This window comes from Budorcas taxicolor, chromosome 23, assembly GCF_023091745.1.
Source record: "Budorcas taxicolor isolate Tak-1 chromosome 23, Takin1.1, whole genome shotgun sequence".
NCBI lineage: Eukaryota > Metazoa > Chordata > Mammalia > Artiodactyla > Bovidae > Budorcas > Budorcas taxicolor.
In genome coordinates, this window is record NC_068932.1 from 12,896,376 (window position 1) to 12,914,257 (window position 17,882).

General features: G+C 37.9%; 1 protein-coding gene across 4 annotated transcripts in view; it reads left to right on the forward strand.

The window, feature by feature from the left end:
* Window positions 1-16,772, forward strand: part of PCGF5 (polycomb group ring finger 5) — a 55,718-nt gene extending 38,946 nt beyond the window's left edge. For 2 of the 4 annotated variants that reach the window (XR_008201429.1, XR_008201431.1), the window contains exons 8-10: window positions 5,996-6,055; window positions 11,129-11,247; window positions 15,918-16,772. Coding sequence is in view for 1 of the 4 variants with exons in the window: in XM_052660878.1 (XP_052516838.1) it covers window positions 5,996-6,055; window positions 11,129-11,176 (108 nt within the window). In the remaining 3 variants the exon portion in view is untranslated. Of the gene's footprint in view, window positions 1-5,995; window positions 6,056-11,128; window positions 11,292-15,917 lie in introns of those variants that run through there. The other 2 variants (XR_008201430.1, XM_052660878.1) reach the window with 2 other exon arrangements.
* The last annotated feature ends 1,110 nt before the right edge of the window (window positions 16,773-17,882 follow it).

The following is a 17,882-nucleotide window of genomic DNA, read 5'->3' on the forward strand; positions in this document are numbered from 1 at the left end:
TCTATGACATTTTATATATTTTCAAATGGTTGTACATATATCACCCTCATTAATTCTTTCTAACCAAAATGTTCCAGGGACCCAGTGCAGATTGCAAGGGTAGTCAGTTCTCTCTTGACCAGCCCTCCTGGGGCCTATATATTGTGATATTACACACAACAGCAGTACCATATTGGTATAATTTTAGCTTTCCTTGATCATGGGACACTTCAGTGTGTGTCAGTGCTTGAAGTCATCGTTATAAATAGGTTTGCCTTCAGGTTAGAGAGATGTAACTAGTCATCCATGGCAGGACCTCTCCTGGCACTCACTTGTCCTTCTCGAGGTCCCTTCCCAAAGGTCACCCACACTGCCAGTTATTCAAATGGCAGAGCCCGAAAGAGCTAATTCATAGCAATTGTCATTAATAAAGTATATTCAGTCTTTACTGCAAGTATGCATCTGATTACACATTTCTGAATAGTTTAAATCCCCTGCTTGTGTAAGGCATATTTTATTAAAAATTGGTTCCAAAAAATGGTTTTAGTATCCTAAGATTTTTTTTCAGGTTAAAAACTAAATCAACAAATAGGAAAAAAATACCACACTAGATATTTGGTATAGCAGTAAGTAGCCCGTTTCATTTGTTTTAGCATGACAACTCTGGTTTTTGTTTGCTCTCCTCTAAACCCGTTTCTCCCTCAGCTTCAGTCTCAGCAGCTCTAGGATTAGTAGTTCATTTTTCTGGTTTCAGACCAAAATTCCTGAAGTCCGTCCTGATTAGTTTCTCCATCCTTAGCAAATTCTTTGAACTCTGCCATCAAAATACAAATCCAGTTGCATCTTAGCAGGTCCTCATTCTGGTCCGAGCCACCACCACTCTTCTCTGGAATTTCTGTAAAAGTCTCTTGCCGGGCTCCAGGCTTCTCCTCTGGCTGCCACCCATGCCTCCTTCCGTCTTCACCTAGCACAGCAGCAAATAACAGCATGTTTCCATGCTCTAAATTCTCCAGTAGCATCTAATGGCATTTAGGTGCAAGTTGCAGCCCTTCTGAGGACCTGTACCAGGGCGGACCCCACCCAGGTTTGCCTCTGTCTGCCGCTTCACTCTTTGCTCCTACCCTCTGGCTTCAGCGGCCTCCGTGTTTCGTCTCCTCTGATGTGCCAGGCTCGCCCTTGCTTCCCCGTGTGTCTACCTGCTTCGCTCCCTTTTCCCCTTCAGAGAGCTGTGCTTCTGCGCCACCTTTTCAGTGGGCCCAGTCTAGCACTCTCAATCCGCTTCCTTGCCTCACCGTTTTCCATACTATGCCTCTTGGTATGTTTATTGTTTGTTCCCAAGGCAGCTGTAATCTGGGCAGGGTGATGATTTGTTCAATCTGAGTCTCCAGCACCTAAAGCAGTGCCTCGTATAGATACTCAGTGTTTGCTTGAAGAGTAAATTGAATGAAAGTTGTGCCTTCTATAAGGCAATAGTTATGCAGATACAGCCTAAAGGTCATTTTGTTCTGTTCCCCATTCGTTTTCTGTTAATTTTTAAATGTTGCTCATGTTCCAATTAATTATTGATAAATTCTGGCAGTTGGGGTAAATGTACTAATTAGCAATAAAACAATTTTTTGCTTGATTAAGCCCCTTCCAGCATTTTTATTGCAGTCACGTCGCCTCCCATCTCTGCCCTTCGCTGCCAGCAAGACACCAGATTGTCTGAAAAGCTCGCATTACCTACTGGCATTGCTAACTGGCTCTGTCTTGGGCTGGGATTAGTGTTATTTCCTAAACTATTGACCAATTTATGGTTCTTTCACTTCTTGTACTTTTTTCTATTAAACATTTAATCTACCCAGGATTTGTTCATTTACACACACATCTACAGTGAGGCTAAGACTCTCGATTTATTCTAAGAAATTTTTTTGGCAGAAATACAATTTATTGAATGATTCACAATTTGCGCCTCATTGTTTTGAGATCTCACCATTGTCTCCGCATATGTGTCTAGACACACGTGTACACCTGCAGATGTGATATCCATTTATGTTTCTGGACATTGTTTTGTCCTTCTGAGCAGGACTTATCCTACCCTAGCATTTCACATTATAGCTTTATTTATAAAAATCTGATCACATGACATCTCTACCTAAAACTCTTCAGTTGTCCATTTTCTTTGGGATATATTTAAATGAAGTTCAAATGAAGGAAACTAGTTGGGCCTTCTATGTTACTTTATGATGTCTATCAGTATTTGTTAGGTCAAGCTCTTTATTCTTATTAATTGTATTGGCTAGTTTTCCCCATTTATTTGGGTGAGCTTGCGAATAGGATTGTGACTGGCAGTGGATTAAACAAGGTTGACTGGGCTGGCACTTGCGGTCCTTTATTCAGTTTGGTGCTGTGGGGTGCTCTCTAAAGTTCTGTAGTCCTCTTCTGTCTGAGTAAAACCTGTGGTTTTTTCCCTTTGCATGTTGGACACCATCTCTGACCTTCTGGACCTTTGGCAAGGTGACCCCATATTCACATCACCTCTTCCCCATGTCCTCTTGCTAGACCCCTGGGGGAATCTCTGGCAGCCGATTTGCCTCCAGTCCTCAAGAGCAGGACATTTCTGCCTATACCACACGGCGTCTGGGCCACTCACCACCTTTGTCCTGGGGCCAGTCCACTTCAGGCTCAGCCTGTTTGCTGTCTTCTCTGCTCTTTCTGGATCCTTGTCTTCATCATGTTGTGTTTTTGAAAGACTTTTATCTTTAGGAATTGCATATCTGGTCAGACTTAGCTAAGTCCTAGAAATTTTTCAGTTCATAACAATATTTGTGCCTCAAGATCAGTGTTCCTCTTTTGCTTATTAGTGGGAGAACATGGACTTTTTTAAAACTGTTGCTTCTCAAACTTGGATGCAAATCACAAAACACCTGGGGATCTTGGTCAAATACAGATTCTGATTCAGTAGTTCTAGAGTGAAGACAAAACTTCTGCATTTCTAAAAGCTCCCAGGGGATGCCTGTGCATCTCATCTTTGGACCGTCCTTTTGGAAGTGTGTCCCACTTCTGACACATCTTTCAGGCTTCCCTGGTGGCTCAGACAGTAAAGAATCTACCTGCGATGTGGGAGATCCGGGTTCGATCCCTGGGTTGGGAAGATTCCCCTGGAGAAGGGACTGGCTACCCACTCCAATACTCTTGCCTGGAAAATTCCATGGACGGAGGAGCCTGGTGGGCTACAGTCCATAGGGTCATACAGAGTCAGACACAACTGAGAGCGACTAACACTTGAGTAATAAGATTTTAGGAGACGTGATGGATGACCGTTGGTTTCCTCTGTGGTTTCCCCATCTGTACTAATACATGTATTCTGCTTAACATGTCCATGCAGTGTTTTCATCACATTTTTTAAAACAAATGGGATCATATGTATTGTTTTGCAGCTTCTTTTTCTCATGTGCTGATATGCCTTGTGGAGAATCAGTAAATTTTAAAGTAGTTCTTTGTAACAAATTTTTAGTATTCCATTTGTGCAGCTATAGCATAATTTGATTAGTACTCATTTGGTGGACATTTTTCAAATGGACATTACAGACATGCTGTATTCCAGTACATACATCTTTTTGCACATGTGGAAGCATATTCGTTGGCTAAATTCCAGGTGTGGATTTACAGCAGAATGTGCATGTTTTAAATTTTGATAGATACTGATAAATTGTTCTCTAAAAAGGTTTTCGCAGTTTATAATAACACCAATAACGTGCGAGTGCCCATTTTCTGACACCCTCACGAGCACTGCATGTTTTCACTTTCGTGTTCCTGGTGTGAAGTTTCTTTCCAAACCCGCTGCCCCCTCTTTTTCCGCTGTGAGGTCGGTCTGTTTCTCGCTGACCTCTAGGAGTTCCCTCGTATCTGGATATTCCTCTGGGTCATGTTTGTTGCAGCTGTTTCCTCCCAGTTGCACCGTGCTGCATAGGTTCCCTTGGTCTTTTGATCCTCACACTTGGAGTAATAGTACCGATCTTAACAAAGTTTTAGTAAGAACTGATGAAATATTATTTAATAAGGTACTTAGCAGGGGTGCCTGACATAATAAATGCTGTATTATTAATAACTCACGTATGTTTGCTTTCATTATTATTATAATTCTGTACTCCTACGTTGCTCTCATGCCTGCAAGCTTACTCTCCATATCTGTCTCTTCAGCCTCAGCTTCCCCCGTGAACTCATGTTCTTCCTGCCTCCCTTTCCTTGGGTAGGTTGAGTACCTACTCTCAGGACTCCCCCTTTCCCAGATAACCCGGGTGGCGTTTATGGCTTCCAGCAACCGCTGCCAGTCCCTGCCTAAAGTTATTCCACCATGTTTATCTTGCTGTGCTTTCTTTGCGTTCAGTTTAGTTCAGTTCAGTCGCTCAGTCGTGTCCGACTCTGCGACCCCATGAATTGCAGCACGCCAGGCCTCCCTGTCCATCACCAATTCCCGGAGTTCACTCAGACTCACGTCCATCAAGTCAGTGATGCCATCCAGCCACCTCATCCTCTGTCGTCCCTTTCTCCTCCTGCCCCCAATCCCTCCCAGCATCAGAGTCTTTTCCAATGAGTCAACTCTTCGCATGAGGTGGCCAAAGTACTGGAGCTTCAGTTCAGCATCATTCCTTCCAAAGAAATCCCAGGGCTGATCTCCTTTAGAATGGACTGGTTGGACCTCCCTGCAGTCCAAGGGACTCTCAAGAGTCTTCTCCAACACCACAACTGATACCAAATAGATTAATAAGAAAAAAATACCACTTAGTGAATCTTACCTCTTTCCACCCAACTCCTTCCTTGTTAAATCCTGTCTGGGACTTGTTTGCATAGTTAGGCAAAGCCTGATGGGTCAGAGGAGGGGAGGAAGGTTGTCAAGGAGAGCAGTGCAGGGCGTGTCTTAACAGTGTGGATGAGCCCTGTCCAGAAATTCAGAGACTAACTTCTAGAAGAAATATTGTTATCTATATTTTCATTTTGAAGAGTCTGCAATGTTGAATTCATATATGTAAAATTTTAAAGTATGTTTTTATATTTCATAATTCCATTATAGTTCAAATATTTATGCTTAATAAGTGTTCAACATAATATTGAAAAATCAAGATTTGGCAATGACTTTTAAAATATGAATGGCTAGTTGCTCAGATGGTTAAAGCATCTGCCTGCATTGCCGGAGACCCAGGTTCAATCCCTGGGTGGGAAAGATCCCCTGGAGGAGGAAAGGGCAACCCACATTCCAGTATCCTTGCCTGGAAAATCCCATGGACAGAGGAGCCTGATGGGCTACAGTCCACGGGGTCGCAAAGAGTCAGACACAACTGACCGACTAACACACACACAAACTGTTAAAAGACAGTGGATTTAGAATTGAATCTATTCACTAGTTTAAAAACATATTCATTCTTTGGTTTACTCAATAAACCTTTTTCTGAGTGGCTGCTGTGTGCCAGTTCTGCCCCTTAGCTATTAAGATTGCAGCTATGAATGAGATCAGACTCAGGGAGCTCACAGTCAAATGCTATTAAAATAGTTATGGAGACCAAGAGTCTAGTGTGAGGAACATAAAGAACCTAATCTTAAACAGAAAATGGATCCCCTACAGGCTGAGGCAAGTTCCCTGCCCCCTTGCAGAGCTCTGAGGCTCAAGCAGTGGTTGGAGAAGAGACCTAAGAGAGATTAATCACAGGAAAGATGGAAGGAGGCACCTCTCCTGGATTGAGAAGGCAAGGGTTTTCTCATGAATTTAGTATTTGAAGAAGAGATGGATAAGATAGGTCACCATTTTGGTAAATATTTACAGAATGTTAACAAAATTCATATTTAGAGACTAAAATTATTTCATGTTAAAATTTACCAGTCACTTAAGTTATCAAAGTCTTTTTCCAAAAACAACTGCCATCTTTTGGAAAGTGTTTACTTAAAATTAATCATGTTGCCTCATGTTTGACATTAGAATATTTTAAATATGTATCCAGTTGTGGATGCCTCTTATCTGATGAGTTCATCTCCTCCGCAGTTTCGGTGTCTGAACTGCTCAGCTTCGCAAGTCTGCCCTCAGGATGGCCCTTTGTATCAGGTAAGAGGCACTCACGACTGTACATATGACCCTAACGATGCCTGCCCACCACAGAGGTGACTGCTTTCACCCCAGACGCAAGGCCCCAGACACGTCACTGGGTGAAACTCAGACCTATTTGAGCTACAAAACTTCATCTTTTCAACTTATGTCCCCAAAGTTTCCACTTATTTTAGTTTTCTTGAATTACCTATTTAATTCTATCAAACTAAAAATTAAGTTACAAATGTTAAAGCCATTATTTATGCCTCCGTCAGTTTTAATAACTACCAGCTTCAGCCTGCAAGAAATCCCTGCTCCATATTGAATCTCTGCTCTGTACTTAACACTTATTTGTGTGGGGGGTTTTTTTTTTTTTTTTCATTGTTTATTCCCCCACAAGTGAAAGAAAAAAATGCCAGATTAGGTAAGGCTAAATAACAGCAATAGCTAAATGCAGATGTGAGCTTGCTTACTGAACCTGCCCTAAGGACTGTAGTGAGCTACCTCTTAGCACAGAATGATGCTGAGCGGATATAGTAATGCACTGAGGAAGTGAACATGCCTCTGAGGAAAGTTTATCTAATAAAACTGCATCTTAAAAATTTGGAAAACAGAAGAGACGAAGTGTGTAATATAGTAAGGATTACTGTTGAGTACAGAGATGATCTAGGATCAGCCTTAATCCATGTTTTAGTTCATAGTATTTATTTAAAAATATAGATTTTTAATTAGTCTTCATTATTTTCTTGGCGCCAAGAAGGGAGAATTATAATTATATACAACCTTAACTAGCAAATTCACCTCTGATGTTGCTATTTTAGGGTTAGGACAAATAAATATATGTTAACTATTGAAAGAACCATTTCAAATCAAAAGTGTTAAATTAGCAGTTTATCTAGAATTTCCCTCAGTCTCGTTGTCAGTTCTGTGATAGTGCAAATCCCCACACTCATTAAAATGTGTGTTTCTTAATACACACTGGTTAAGTCCTGGGTGTATGTGTGTTTAGTAATGGAGTAAGCAAATTTAGCAATTATAAAGGCCAAGAGAAAATCATTTAGAGAAAAAAAAGCAATCATCCTTATCTTTATGTAATTGAGGGTGGGGGGTGAGTGAATAATTTAACTTAACTGTTGAAATGTGTGTAGATGCTATAGCTGATTTTAACTTCACAGCTGATTTGGGGATGAATTGTGGTGTTCCTGGCCTTCAGTTATAACTCGTACATATATGGCTTTTTGCTTTTATTCTCGGCACTGATGTCTGTCTGTTTCTGATGTCTGTTTGTTTCCTGAGAAATAAAGGTATTATTAAACTCTGATCTAATGTTTTAGGAAACTAGAGTAAGACCAAGTTTTCAAAAATCCACACACATTTACCTTTTTTTCTGCAGCACTTTATTATCGAGTATAGTCTGGTCTGCAAGTTGAACTTGTAATTAATAGGAAGCATCTTTAGCCAAAAATCAACTAGAAAATTTCAAGGAAAAAATTATCACTGTTTTATTATAAGAAAATATTATATGTGTAGCTTTATATGATTAAATCTTTAATTTTGTGAAAATTTGGTGGAATCGTTCTGTAGGAAAAATTCTAGTGAACCAACATTCACCCAAGAAAATGTAAATTACAAGTAATGAAAGACATAGAACAGTATTAAAGAGTTACTTCTTCAAAGGATACCTAAATATAAAACTACTTTGAATGGACACATACTCTCAAATTTTCAGGAGACAGATCCTTCCCATCCTAAGTTGTTAATTTTAAGTAATTGAAAAAGATGGAATTTTACCAAATTCATTTTTCAGATGTAACATAATCATGAAGGGAAAAACTGATAGAGAACCTCCAATTACAGCACAATATCAAGTCTCATTTTGAACATTAACAAAGATGATAAATAATATATAAATGTACTAAAATAATATGCTAGAAGAATAAACCAAGACCAAATAGTATTTTTATCAGAAATCAAAGAATAGCTTAATGCTGGGGGGAGGAATTATATATATTAAGTAAAATAAATGTCAGTAGATACTAAAAGGGCATTTGGTAAGATTCACATTTTTCCTACAAGCTTATTTTGAAAATTTTTCAAGATGAAGAGGTTGACATAACACAAAGAAATATCCTTAACTTTTACATTTATCAGTTAACATTTTGCTACATTTTTTGCCCCTTCTTTCCCTTTTTTCCTCTCCTTATCTTATTAATCTTTTTATAAATATATCTCTTGTTTCTTTATGGAGCCATTTGAAATTAAATTGCCCATATCATGACAATTGACCACAAAGTACTTCGGCATATATGTTCCCTAAGATTAAAGACGTTCTCATATATAGTCACAGTACATCATACACAACAAATTTAAATATAGTGGTCAGTTCTTCCTATAATTATGAAGTTTAATATAATTTCAAACATTTTTTTTTTTTTTACCAGATACTTGTTTAACTTGACAAAGTCAGTCATTCTCTAGTTCATCAGGAAATATAATTTGGCACTTCTGGTCAGTCACATTTTTAAGTGAGTAATCACAGGGCGTATGCACGGCCACACACTGAAATGTATTTTAAAGCTGAAATAATTGAAATCGGGTACTGACTTAAACATAGACACATGGATAAAAAGCAGAGCTCAGGAACTCGCTCTAGTATGTACGAATCTATAAAGAGTATTTCAGATTAATGGCAGGTACCAAGTGTCATTAACAGATGTTTACTGAGAATTTAGTTATGCATTGGGTAATCTTGTAGGCCCTGGGAACACAGAAGTAAGAGTGAAAAAAATGTTTCCTTCATGGAGCCTATACTCTAATGATGGTAACAGATGGAAAAACAAGTGAGTAAAATTTATTGTGTTGGAAGAAAAATTGAAGTAGATAAATAGGATATTTTCGATGAGATAGCTAAGAGAAGACCACTTTGAGGTGGTGATTTTTGACCAGAAGGAAGTGGGAGTAATAGCTGTGTGTCTCTCTGGGGTAGGGCTTTTCAGGCTGAGGATGGACAGAGATCTAGAAGCAAGGTCATGTCTGGTGGTTTAAGGGCTGCAAGGTGGCCAAGGGGCCTGGAGCAGAGACAGCAGTTGGCCGGGGAATTGGGAAACCTGGAGCGTAGATGTTGGGGTAGGATGTGATCTTGTAGGGTTTGTTTTCAGATAACTGTTCTGAGACTATTAATGATGGGGGGGTGGTGGGGAATTCAGCCCATACCTCACATTATATGTGTTTCTCATGGTTAAAATGGTGCACATTAAAAATGAGACCATCAAAGATCAAGAAGAAAACATAGCTAAACAACCAGTCTCAGAGTAAAGATGAACTTTCTCAATGTGTTCACATGTAAAAGGAAAAAAGAAAAAAAAACAAATCAAGTTAACTACTAATGCTGAAAAATACATGGCAGATGTCACACACATTTTAAAAAGTACGTGTAAAAATACCATAAATAAGGAATATTTGCATATATACAAACAAAAACCAAAAAAATTTCAACCACTGATGACCAAGCCATTTTACTTCCCTCTTTTCCTTCATCGCAGTAGAATTGGTAATGAATTCTTTTACACATAATAATGGATTTTTGAATGAGTGACTTATTTGCAGAAAGTGTACAGGTTTAACAGAGTCAGGAATGGAAAGCAAAGCTAGAAAGGTTATTGTAGTGAGAGACAAGCTGTGGGAAGAGTTGGGTAGAATGGGAAGAAGTCAGGTTAGGGTAGTAAGATTCTAGGTAGCAGTCTCTACATCTGGCTGAATTTCAGAAAACCCAGGGAGTTTTCTAAAATAGATTTCAGTGTCACTCACAGATATTCTCATTCAGAGGGGACAGAATAAAGTGTAACATAAAAACAAGTAAGCAGAATTTAAGCAAAATAGATTTAGACCATAGAATCTCAGTCCACCCCTTTCATCTATAGGAAAGGAAACCGTTTTCTCACAGGATGTTTGCATTCACCTACAAGGAGACAAGGGGGAAAAAAGCCAGTGGCCATCTCAGCCTTTCTTGGTTCCATATAAGTAGCTCCTGGAAATTTCATTTTAAAAAGGGGAGTCCGCAGCTTTCAGAAAAGGAAAAACCATCGGTTCTTCAGACCCTTTCTGACTTTGTGATGTTTGAATTCTACATTTTGCAAAACAGAGGGCAAAAAAGACACAAAAGTGGTGTTGTGGCTTTTCCCACAGAAAGCTGTCTCCTCTCCGGGGCTACATGTTGATACCTTCCCTGTGTGGAGCAAGCTGAAGGATAGTCTGAGCCACTCAATTTCATGATAGTCAAGTCCAAATATTTAGTAGGATCGATTGTTGAAAGGAGGCGGTAACCTAAATGTTTCCTCTAACAATTAGTGACTTGTTTTTCAGCATTTTTTAAAGGACCATTAAATTTTAAATGCTAAAAATAAAAAGTGTCAAACTTACTTAAAATGTGTGATTTGTAAGCAGTACCCAGCTTCCTAGATTCATAGCGTGTGTGTGTGTCAGTCGCTCAGTCGTGTCCAACTCCTCGCGACCCCGTGGACTACAGCCCACCAGGCTCCTCTGTCCATGGGATTCTCCAGGCAAGAATACTGGAGTGGGTAGCCATTCCCTTCTCCAGAGGATCTTCCCAACCCAGGGATCAAACCCAGGTCTCCTGCATTGCTGGCATATTCTTTACCGTCACAGCAGAAGGTCTGTTAATTTGTGATTCAGTGGACTCACACAGAGAACAGCTCTGATGGAGTCCAGCCTGCAGGCTGGTCTTGTACAGCGCCACAGGAAAATGAGTGAATGCCCCCCAGCAGCGAGAGCGTTCTGTCCTCACTAACCCTGGCTTGCCCTAAGTACTAACAGTAGTACTATTCACATATACAACCACTATGACATCCACAATCTTTCGAACTTGACCTTTGTTGCTAATTATGGAAAAGTTGACTGTCTGTAGAACATAATAGTTTAAAAATATAATGATAATTAGTCTTAACTGTCATAATCACTATTCCCAAGAACTATTGTAAACCATAACTGCACATTTTTTAAAGTCTTTTATGTATAATCTGTATTGTTTTTGTATCAACACAGTCTTATTCATCATCTGTTTTTATTTTATAGTCATACCCCATGGTGTTGCAGTATCGACCAAGAATTGATTTCGGTTAGACCAAGGGGCCCAGACCCCACTGATGAACCCCGCACTATGTGTTACTCATCGACAGACTGCACAGTGAAAGGTGTGTGGACTAGAGGGACACAGCCAGATTGTCAGCATGCGAATAAGGCCACTGTCTGTCTCTAAATTGTCAGTTGCATTTACGTTGTTTCTATTAAGAGCAAACCAAGTGCCATTCTGCTACTGAACCATCTGCATAAGGTATCTGTGCCGTCTCCACGTGTACAATACAAGTCATGGTTGGAATCAGTAGGTGTGCGGCCGTGACCTAGCCTTCTGAACATTTTGCTTGCCTGTTCCAAGATTGTTCTAATGTTTGATTACACTAGTAATATGGCTCAATCTTTGTGGTGTTGCAGTTTTCACATACTTACTATTTGATTCATTCTCGTTTAGAGTACTGTACAAGGAACTAATAATTACTATCTCTTGAAATTATTTTGTATGGGGAAATATATTTAGAGAAATGGCCTTTGAGCCACTGTCCTGTTTGCGGTAAGCTTTTTGTGTGCAAAATAGTTCACTCTTGAGTGTGCAAGTCCTTTTGGGAAGAATTCCAATTGTTCTGTACATTAGAGCACATTATAACTGTCGGCATTTGGGGTCATCTGTCTGTGTAGCCTACCAGTCGCACAAGGAGGGCCTGTTCGCCTTCCAGAAAATGTACGTGACTCCTTGGAGAGTGAAGTGAGATTCATAACCATTTGAAATGTTGGCAGCTGATCACATTCACTTCTAACAAAACCCATGTTTCAGTGAGGTTACTCTTTCATAATGCCTTATGACGAGCGGGTGCTGCTTCATGAGACGTCATTGCCGCTGTGTAGCCCACGTTACTGCGTGCATCATGATATTGTGGTTCTTAATCTAACAAGTACATCGTTTCCCTTTTTCAGTTGGCCTTAGGTGTGTGTCAGTGTGGCATGCAGAAAGTTATGATGATTTTAAATACTAGGGTTTTTAGAGCAGATAACATTAGCTATTTTATGGATTTCAAAAATCTCAAAGCAATTGTAGGTTAAAACTGTTAATAACCTGTCACATTTCCAAACCATATGCATAAACTAGAACAAATACTGTGTCATAGATAAATATGCTAACCAGAATTAAATGGTTTGACGATATTTCACTTTAGATCCTGTAGTAATTAGGGGGGACTGGGATTATTGTTTTATAAATAAGTTCTTTAAGGTCAGAGCTATATAATGTCCTTGGTTTTGCAGTTTTGTTAAGTCTTCCATTCCTTTTGAGATGAGTCTGCAAGTCAACAAAAGTCTTGTTACCTTAAATTATATGAAGAACTTCATTTTAAACCTCTTAAAATCTACACTGTTTCTCATAAACTTTGGAAATTAAGTTTGACTAATTGCTTTGAAGCAAAGTTAACCTCTGAAACTTAGGAAATAATCTTAAAAGTTAGGAAAAATACTTATTTTAGAAATCTGACATGAGCACAATCTGTGTGTTACACACATAGCTTTTATACTGTATTTTCCAGTAAAATGTATCATAAGCTAATGCCTTCTAAATCTCAAAATGCTTCTTAGAAATAAAAGTGTATGACTCTAAGAAACACAAAATACAGCTAAATCTTCATGCATTTCACAATATAAAAGGCTGAAACGTCATAATGATCTTTTCCGTATATCTTTGTTTCAAGTCAAAAAGTCTAAAGTTTTCTGTTGTTTTTGGCCTGACTTGTATGGAAAAGGTCATGGCAATATTTTTTAAAATTTCATTTTGTTAAATTGTGTTTGTGCTTGGAAGGGCTCACAAACAGAATTTAAAAGGCAGATTTTTGTTAACTCTTAAAAAATGGTTGGAACAGACCATTACACTAAACCAAAAACTGAATTTACTCTCCAGCTACAGAAGTTATTTTGCTGTGCTGTGAAATCCAGTTCCCTGACGTCGCTAAGGCATTTGTAGATTTCTTATAAATTAGTCACATCTAGGTCAGTGATGACTTATGGAAGTTAATTTTTAATTAACTCAAAATGAATTGAGAGTGCATTTTAAAAACCACAAATGAGACCTGGATGTTTTTGGGTCCCCAGCCAAAACTTACAGCCTTAAATGAGTTTTATATACATGATCTCTTTCAGTTTGGCCTGTTGGCTCATCTTATGTAATGTCTCTATTTTCCAAGGAAATATATAGGAAGTAATTATGGAATTGAGAATAGTTTTATATAGAATTCCTTTATTTAATGTTACTGTATTAACGTTTTTATTGAAATGCAGTGGAATATGTGCCAAAACATGTGAAAACCCTTGCATAAAGAAGCGCATCTGTTATATGGGGAAAGGTACACACTTTATGATGGTCCTGAATAATGTGGTGTTACTGTTTGAGCCACAGACTTCTTCATATATTCAACTATGGTTTTTAAGTATGGGACTACTTTCATGTCTAGTAATACACTAATCCCTAGTTAACTATCCCGAGTCAGGTTGTGAAATTTGTAAGAAACCAGATATAGAAAAAATACACAGGCAAAAATACATAGGTGGTCAGTTTTACAAACTTGGGGTGCTAATAAAATTTATTCTTTATACAAATAGCCTATATGAATAATCATCTGAATCTTCAAAATTGGAGAATAAAACTAAGTTTTTCTTTAGTCTCTTATTTGTTAAGCAACAAACTGAAAGAACTTTACTTCCACAAAAGATTTTGTAATCGGTTATCTCTGCTTTAGATATCATAGATGTCCAAGGGTCAAGGGACCTTGGATCTAAAGAAGTCCTGTGCGTTATAAGACATCAGTTTAACTGAAGTAATCACATTAGTTAATAGAAAAATCCAAATATGGCCCTTACTCCAGGTTAGCAAAATGCTTATAAAAGTATTTCTAAAAAAAAAAAAAAAGGTTCACTGATGAGGTGATATTAGGTCATTCAGTCTGAGGTCCAGGTACCTTGGGTGATGCTTTTAGAAAAATATATTATTTCTCTATTCATTAAAAGTCTGTCCCATATTAATATGCTACATTTTATAAATGTAATGAGTTTGCTCGACTATATGTAACCTAAATTAAAATGATTCTTTAAGGGGGAAAAAAGTATGTTATATAATATTGTGAACTGTTTAGCTTTATTGAACTATTTAAGAGAAAGTGCCTCATTGCTAAAGTGCATTTCTGTTTTAGATTTACTGCTTAAGTTTTGAGTTTTCTGTCCCTGTCTCTTATCAATGGTTTTATATCTAAATAGGCTCTTGTAAGTTAGAGTAATCTCTTTTTGAAAGATTTTCATAAGAAAATAGGTATCACCAAAGACATTTTAGTGTTAATAACCATGTTAGAGAGAGAGTTTTAACTGTTTGGAGGTTGGAAATTTTTAGACTGCAATTTACTTTTATAGAATTAGGCAATAACCTTGAGTAGTTGCTAAAATATCACCAAAGAAAGACTTTAAACTTAATTTTCATGGTAAGATCAATCAATTGCAGGTTTTTCTTGCAATAATCAGAACATACTTCCTTTCAGCCATGTTTCTTGTTTTTCTAGCACCATCTGACAGATCTTAGGAAATTCTCAAAGGTGAAAATTAGATTAACACAACCAGTAGCCTCCCTCTGGATGAAAAATGGGAGAAATAAATAGTTTGGAGAGAAAATTGAAATTGAGATTTTAAATTCTAATTTGAGAAGATTTTTATCCCATGGAGGCGATATGGACTAAAATTATGCTTATTTAGTTCCTGGGTTCTTAGTAGTATGAGAAATTTTATTAAAGACAGACTTTGCTAAAAGTGCTGACATGCTTACTTGTGTAGAAAACAGTACATTCTCTTTTTCTGTATCCAAAAACAAAAAGTTTCCCAAAGGCCTGTGGGGTGTTTTCTTTCTTTCCTTTTTATTCTTTTTAAGTAACTCTCTGTCTTGTTTCGCAGCAGTTACTTTGTTTTTAGAATTTAACCATACAGCCAAATTCGGGCCCCAGATGAAGAGCATGTACGTCAGGTTAGGCCCTGACCTCACACTGACGTTCCGGGGAGCCCGTGCGGTAGGCCCACACTAATGACGTCCTCCTGACAGGCCACTAGGTAAACCTCCTGGGCCAGGGTAAAGATGGATGTACTCATTACATACTCTGGTGTACCATAGGACTTTTCCAGCAGCCTCTACTTTATACCAGTGAGATGTAGATGCTGGTTGTGGCCATTACAAAAAAAGAGTTTGCCATTGCTTTAATTTTATGGGTTGGAAACATAAAAATATGAAATGCTGTCATTTTAAGATACACCCCTGTCCCTACAATAAGGAATATAACCTGTCTGACAGATCTGGTTTATAAAAATTGAAAAACATGCTAAAAACTCAAACCCTCTGAAAGCACAAAATAACCAACTAATTCTGGATTTACTTGATACACTTAGTTCAGTAGTATTTTGTTGAAAAAAGTTCAGATTGAAAGTTCTTTAAAAATACTTAAATATTACATCACAGGGTTTTCATAGTTTTTTCTTAAAGCAGTAGCATTTTCCCAATAACTTAAAAGTGATTCTCTTCCTACTGTAATATAGTTTTCACAAGTAGTGTGTTTATTTGCTATCCTGACTATATTTTCAAATACAATTAAAATGCTTGAGCACTTCCTTTTTAGAAAGTTACGAAAGTAAACAAAAATAATTTAAAATGTGTCTGTATACTTGCTATGCCCCTTTTTCTAGGATTCAGAACTTGAGACATTATTCAGAAATGTGTTTTAATTTTAATTGTCTTTAGAATCAAGTGAAACATGAAATACTGGGTCCAGTTTTCTTCCATTTTTCAGAGCTTCATGGAATAAGAAACGAATCTAGTGTAAACTGAAGATTAAGTGTTTCTGGGCAGTGCAGAGACGGTGGATAGATTATGTGTCTGTGGACTCCACATCAGTCCAGCACAGCAGGCGTTCTGCACATTAGAAATGGAATGGGATCAGCCTAACGTTGTTCGGGGGCAGTTTTCTTTTGCTGTATTTTTTTGAATGGGGATAGGGGCCCAAGTGTCCTTATGAAGCTGTGGTCGGCGACAAGAGCTTATGGGGGGAGCACCAGTGTTCTGCGCTTCCTGCTTCTGGCAGCACAGCAGCAAGCACCAGTTCTTAACAGAGTAGCCCTCACGTTAAATTAAACCATCATAGACTATACTGTACAGTTCTGTTGCTAATTTTCCTTTGAAATATGAAATATTTTAAGCTTTCTTTTTGTCAAAAGTGGTAACATCTTAATACAAATAAAAACCTTTTTGTGGTTGTAAGATTTAGCTTATGAATCATTCAAATTGAAGTGAAAGATTACCAGGTCATTGTTAATGACTTAGTCTATTAAGAATATATGTATTTTTGTAAAGGGAAAGCACTTGTAGATATTTAATCAGTACTATATGTCTGTTTTGCAGAAATAAAATGCTGCTTAGAGATTCTCTTTAAATATTTTTTATTTTTGTGCTCAAATGTATTTTCTGTTGATCTATGGAATGTTCTGTACAAAGCTGTATGGTTGTACTGTTGGGCTAGATACTTTTGTTTTTTAAAATCTGGACTTAGCCAAGTATATTTGACCATGTTAAAAATAGTATCTTTGTTATTAAAAACTTGATTGCATAATTTGTTGTCTGTCATCCTTGATATCAGTAGTTGCAGATCGTAACCTTCATGTAAAAGTTTCCATTAAGTATTATTGTCGGAGAAGGCAATGGCACCTGACTCCAGTACTCTTGCCTGGAAAATCCCATGGACGGAGGAGCCTGGTGGGCTGCAGTCCATGGGGTCGCTAAGAGTCGGACACGACTGAGCAACTTCACTTTCACTTTTCACTTTCATGCATTGGAGAAGGAAATGGCAACCCACTCCAGTGTTCTTGCCTGGAGAATCCCAGGGACTGGGGAGCCTGGTGGGCTGCCGTCTATGGGGTCACACAGAGTTGGCCACAACTGAAGCGACTTAGCAGCAGTAGCAGCAGCAAGTATTACTGTAGCAAATTTTATGAACATTTGTTGAATATTTGAGATAAAAAATCTTTGGGAAATGTTTGTTTACTTTAGAGATGGCAGACTGGCCCTCGAATAATACTACAATTTTCACACAACAGTAGTATGCAAATTCTATTCAAGTTCCCATAAACTACAGACCAGGAGACACTGGAACATATCCAAGGACATAAAATAAGGTGCAAAACGGTCATGGTCTAAAGGTATTGAAATCATACAGAGTCTGTTCTCATCACTGTGGAATTATGTTAGAAATCAATACCAAAAGATATTTGAAAACAACCCACATATTTTCAAGTGCAGTGTGACATTTACCAAGAGGTCTTTGACTTAGCCATTGAAAGCCTTAGTAAAGTTAAAAGGCTGAAAAAAAAAAACAGGGTCACTACAGAGAAGAAAACATTTAAATGAGAAGTTAATATCAAAGATACTTAAAAAACCCCGTCTATTTGGAAATTAAGTGTCCACTATAGGGGCCATACGAGGTATATTAGAAAATATTTGTAAACAATAAAAATGAAAAGAGAACTTATCAGATTTTGTTGCAGTTAAAGCTGCTCAATGCAACTAAATACAATGTGGAATCTTGAATAAGGTATGAAAACAAATAATGGACGCTAGCATAAAGTTTTGTGAACTTTGAACAAAATTTGCAGTTATCACATGTTAATTTCTTGTCTTTTTTTTTAAACAACATAATGTTTATATACTCAGAAT